At 34.9% G+C, this 3,013-nt stretch overlaps 1 protein-coding gene across 1 annotated transcript; it reads left to right on the forward strand.

Moving 5' to 3' along the window:
• Positions 1–1,483: 1,483 nt before the first annotated feature.
• Positions 1,484–1,867, forward strand: LOC122082204. Its single transcript, XM_042649676.1, has one exon. It carries the CDS (start codon positions 1,484–1,486, stop codon positions 1,865–1,867), a length of 384 nt encoding a protein of 127 aa, XP_042505610.1.
• Positions 1,868–3,013: the final 1,146 nt, after the last annotated feature.

Genomic DNA, 3,013 nt, shown 5'->3' on the forward strand with positions numbered 1-3,013 from the left:
ATATCGGCCAGTTTTACTCTTTGCGTTTTTTTAAATGTATAATTTTTTTACTGTTTTACCCCCTGAAACAATGCTGATAATTGATTTAGATTGAAGATTGGTCTGAGTCAATTCCGATACGATATCAGTACTTGAAACCATGTAGCCAATTAACTAACGATTGAAAGCCCCTGAATTAGGAAGGGACTATAAGAAAAGTGCTCAACGACACCGCTTAGGCGAAGGTCTATCGTGGTTCTATAAATCCATAAAACCACCAGTACAAGTAGGTGTACAACAGTTTAAATAAATGGTTAACTTCAGGTCCCTTACCAACTTGCCAAGTTTTAATCGCATTGGTATTGTAAACATATGAATTATACACATACATGTAAAAAGTAGTAACCTAGTACATAAAGCTTTCGTTACTATAGGGTCTAGGAAGGACAAATTTACGCAACTTTACCTTGGATCCTACTTCTGAAATTATTTTCAAGTTTTGAACTTGTGATCAACATGTTGCAGTAGTTATATACATATACAGTAAAATATGTGCATATTAATAATGTCATATTCGTGTATGATATGCATTAAAAAAAATTCTCTCTTTTTTTTTTTTTTTTTTAATATAGAAAAAAGAAATAAAAACCCCAAATCCAGCTTATATACTCCCCTGCCTTATTTCTAGGAACGTTCTATGCCATTTTTCCTCCAATAGAGAGCAAGAATTATTGTAGTAGGTTTCATTGTTCCAATGTCATCTGAGATTTCGGTACATAACGCTGACTTAAAGGTAAAATAAGAATTTTAACATACCACTGAAACCCTAGCGACCTTAAATGCTTAAACTCTATATCTTCCATTGAGGTGGAGTTTCTTGGACTCAAGTCCGAAGATTCCCTATTGGGAATTAAAGCTATCGCGAAGAACTGCGTAGGTACACCTCTCTCTCTTCAAACAAACCTTTCCTCCTTTTTTTTTTTTTTTTTTTCTAATCCTTCAGAGTCTTTTTGTCTGTAATATATTAGATTATATTGACTGATCTCTTCTTATGCAATATTGATTCTGTTTCCCTTTTTTTTTTTTATTATTATTGTTATTATTGTTGGTGCATGTTGATGTTGATTTCCTTTATTTCTTAAGGGGTCTCACGAAATGAAAATGAAAATGAAAATGGAAGAAGTTTATAAGGATCTACCCTGTGAGATTATCACAGACATATTATCAATGCTCCCGATAGAGTCTCTTATGCGATTCAAGAGTGTGTGTAAAAGCTGGTTGAGTTTGATAAAAGAAGACCCGTCATTCGTTGAGTTGCAGCTTCAAAGATCAAAGAATCGACCACATAGACTAATTCTTTGGGAATACTACCTGGAAGTATAAAGGAATAAATTTGAAGTTCGACATTGTTGGGTGTTGCAATGGTTTGCTTTGCAAGGACGGTTATTTTCATGTTATTAATGTCGACATTTTTATATGCAACCCAATCACAAAAGAGTGTGTGATGTTGCCAAGGGATAATCAATATAGCATTTGTCACATTGGTTTTGGCGTGGATTCCACAGGCAAGTACAAGGTTATTAAAATGTGGAGTAACGAATTGGAAAGTGATTCCTCTAATGAAGATGATGATGAGCGGTTTATGATGAAGGGTGAGATTATTACATTAGGTGAAAGTTCATGGAGAGAGATAGCGATCCCTTCTAAGATAGATTTTGCCATCGACTGTCAACTACAATTAGAGATGGTATTCATGAATGGGGCACTCTATTCGATTATGAAGAAGCCCAAGGACCGTTCGCAACAGCCAATGATCCTTGTGTTTGATCTCCATGATAAGAAGTTTTACACTATAGAGTTCCCTGGCCTTGTATTATCGTTATTGTGATAATATTGGTGTTCATATATGGTTCATAGAGATTAACAAGTCTAAAGGCAATGAGTTGCACCGATATGTTCATAGTAATGTGGAGAAATTCCAGTGTAGTTCCAAGTACAAAATTTTGTCCCAAGCCTTGTATCTCCTATTGTTCTTGCTTGTGGCAAGTCAAACAAAGATACTAACTATGAGATCCTCTCTCTCTCTCTCTCTCTCTCTAAATTACCAAAAATGTAAAATGTTTGGTTGAGAGTCCGCTTGGGCTGTGGATACATATTGGTGGTAGTACTGAGTGAATGTCTCCTCTCTTTCTTTGAAAGTTTCTTGTGCTCCAGTTGCTGTCTATCAAAAGAAGTGTAGAAACCTCCTTTTTTTTTTTTTGGTTCATTCATATTAATATTGCACTTTTGGTGAAGCATTTTTTCTTTTCTCCTACAAGTTATCTTTAACATTTTTGTAGCTCTTTTGAAGTAATCTTTAACATTTTTGTAGTTCTTTTGGCCAAGTTTCATTATTGTGTAAGTAAATGATTTTTAGTCTTGTTTATGATTTCCTTTTTCTGGTTAGCAAGAAGAAGGAGAAAGACTAAGTACTTTTTTCCATTGCTCAATGAACATAGAATAGTTCGTCTGTAGGGGAAAAAATAAATAAATATTAATTTTTAGCCTTTTATTTTCAATCTTAAATCCAAGGTGGCTTCAATGCTCCACTTGGAAGCTTCAATCAGCTTGTTGAGATTTCACTTTTCCTAATCCGAGTTTGAGATGGGATAAGACCCAGACATAGAGTCCCATCAGCCGGAAATGGATTTTTTTCGATGGATTTTGGACTCAAGTCTCCTCCTGGCATTACCTAATAATGGTATTTCAGTCTCTTTCCAAATGGAGTAGTTCATCTGTGTCTTGAAAGCCCGCCCTAAAGAGAGGCTATTTTATTGTCTCTACTGCCTATCCAACCCAAAGACTAATATTCGTGGTGGAGTGCTTCTATTAGGATCCGATCTCATCCCCACAAAGAAAACTACTGTGCTAACGGGTGATATTTTCATATGAAAAAAAAAAAAAAAATACCACACTCTCAGTTATGAGCAATTAAAGAGTATAGAATAAGTATGGGACCATCCTATACATGATATACATTTTATTTGAGTTACTT

The sequence above is a fragment of the Macadamia integrifolia genome, chromosome 6 (assembly GCF_013358625.1).
Source record: "Macadamia integrifolia cultivar HAES 741 chromosome 6, SCU_Mint_v3, whole genome shotgun sequence".
NCBI classification, from domain to species: domain Eukaryota; kingdom Viridiplantae; phylum Streptophyta; class Magnoliopsida; order Proteales; family Proteaceae; genus Macadamia; species Macadamia integrifolia.